Here is a 2,245-nt window from a genome sequence, read left to right as displayed (position 1 = left end):
ATTTTTGTTTTTCTGAAAACTTGCCCGATCGATCCGTAAGATCTTACCGATCGAGCGGAGCACTATTCACAAAAAAAAAAAAAAAATTTGCTTTATCTCTTGGACCTTTTATGATTATCGATAGGATTAATTCTTGATTAGATGATTAGAATCGAGGTCTCACATATAAGTTTATCAACTCTTTTTAAAATAAAAATCAAAATTTATTAAATGGGTAAAATACACTACTCAGTCCAAATTTTATAAAAATCCTCTTACAACTTAAATTTTTAATTTAATTACTTACCAGTCTATACTTAAATAAATTAAAAATATACCATGCTAAATAAATCTTAAATTACTAAAATACTACCTTTTACCTTAAATCATGTCCGGGTATCTCTTCACTTGAAAGCCTCCAATCGCCGTCCTCTATGACTTTAAAAATCTCAAAATTCGTCAGACGTTAGAAATAAATATAATTTACTTCCAACACATAAAATAACTTAAAAATAACTCAAAATAATTTCAAACATCACATTTCATATAATGCATGTGGTCAGGTCGTTCAGTGGATTTCCTGGGCACTACAATTCTACCCTCCTTAAAAAGAAATTCGTCCCCGAAATTCAACTTACCGAATAAATCCGGATATATGGCTTGCATATCGGCCTCCAACTCCCATGTAGATTCCTCCACTGAATGGTTCTGCCACTGAACTTTAACCATGGGAATCACTCGGTTCCTTAACTTCCTCTCTTGCCTCTCGAGGATACGTATCGGCCTCTCCACAAAAGACAAGTCTCCCGCTAACTGCAAGGGTTCGAGCTCTAGTACATGCGTCGGATTAGCCATGTACTTCCTAAGCATCGAAACATGAAAGAAATTATGCACTGCAGAAAGATGGGGCGATAATGCCAATCTGTAGGCTAAAGTCCCCACTCGCTCCAGAATCTCAAACGGTCCGATGTAATGAGGGCTCAACTTCACTTTCTTTCCGAATCTCAGCACTCCTTTCATCGGAGCCACCTTAAAGAACACGTGATCTCCCACTACAAACTCTAGATCATGCCTACGTCTGTCAGCATAGCTCTTATGGCGACTCTGAGCAGTCCTCATGCATTGACGAATCTGCACAACCATCTCAGCAGTCTGTCTCACAATTTTTGGTCCCATCTCAACCCTTTCACCAACATCATCCCAGTGAATCGGAGTCCTGCACTTCCTCCCATACAATGCTTTGTAGGGAGACATCTGAATGGAAGCCTGATAGCCGTTATTATCAAACTCTATCAGTGGTAACTTCACATCCCAACTCCCTCGAAAGTCCAGTACACAGTCCCTCAGCAAGTCTTCCAATGTCTGAATCACTCTCTCCGACTGTCCGTCCGTCTGTGGGTGAAAAATTATGCTGAAATTCAGCCTAGTACTTAACGCATGATGCAAACTATTTCAAAAACCAGACGTGAAATGAGGATCTCTGTCAGAGACAATCGACACCGGGATACCATGCAACTTGACAATCTCCTTCAAGTACAATTCAGCGTACTTACTCATGATGTTGGTCGTTTTAACTGGCAATAAGTGAGCTGATTTGGTAGGACGATCCACTATGACCCATATAGAGTTAAAACCCTGCACTGTCCTTGGCAATCCCACAACAAAATCCATGCTGATATGCTCACATTTCCACTATGAGATAGAAAGCGGCTTCAACATCCCAGCTGGCCTCTGGTGCTCTGCCTTCACCTGTTGACACTTGAGGTACTCACTCACAAATCTAAAAATATCACGCTTCATACCTGGCCACCAGTACAAATGTTGTAAATATTTGTACTTCTTTGTACTCCCTGGGTGGATAGAATACGGAGATCGGTGGGCTTTGGTCATAACCTCCTGTCTCAGTGTATCATCAGCTGGAACCCAAAGTCTGCCTCGATATCGTACAATACCATCCTCAACTATATACAAACCATTGTCCCTCTCCACGTCTCTCTGCCTCCACGTGAGTAACTGTGCATCAGACTGCTGTCCCTCACGAATTCTGTCCCTCAAGGTCAACTGCAAAGTCAAGGCAGCTAACTTAACTGATATCTCTCAAGTCACAAACTCCAAGTCAAACTTCTGCATCTCCAACAATAGCGGTCTCTGAACTGTCAAGTGTGCCAACCCTGCTGACTTCCTGCTCAATGCATCAGCAACCACATTGGCCTTCCTCGGATATTATTTAATCACACAGTCGTAGTCTTTCACCAACTTCAACCAT

At 41.3% G+C, this 2,245-nt stretch overlaps 1 protein-coding gene across 1 annotated transcript; it reads right to left on the bottom strand.

Moving 5' to 3' along the window:
- Positions 1-507: 507 nt before the first annotated feature.
- On the bottom strand, positions 508-2,245 carry LOC140874159 (uncharacterized). Its single transcript, XM_073277438.1, has 5 exons — positions 2,237-2,245; positions 2,102-2,161; positions 1,782-2,040; positions 1,665-1,728; positions 508-1,426 (listed from the first exon to the last, which is right to left on the bottom strand). The coding sequence occupies exons 1-5, from the start codon at positions 2,243-2,245 to the stop codon at positions 508-510; spliced, it is 1,311 nt and encodes a 436-aa protein (XP_073133539.1).

The sequence above is a fragment of the Henckelia pumila genome, chromosome 1 (assembly GCF_033568475.1).
Source record: "Henckelia pumila isolate YLH828 chromosome 1, ASM3356847v2, whole genome shotgun sequence".
NCBI lineage: Eukaryota > Viridiplantae > Streptophyta > Magnoliopsida > Lamiales > Gesneriaceae > Henckelia > Henckelia pumila.
The sequence above is the reverse complement of the archived record's forward strand: the minus strand, read 5'-3'. Positions and strand labels throughout refer to the sequence as shown.

Bases quoted from the DNA above. Each gene is read 5' to 3' on its own strand.
- LOC140874159 (XM_073277438.1), bottom strand. The intron at 2,041-2,101 runs GTTTGACTTGGA...TTGACTTTGCAG, and splicing joins CTATTGTTGGAGATGCAGAA to TTGACCTTGAGGGACAGAAT. The intron at 1,729-1,781 runs GTATGAAGCGTG...AAGTGTCAACAG, and splicing joins ACATTTGTACTGGTGGCCAG to GTGAAGGCAGAGCACCAGAG.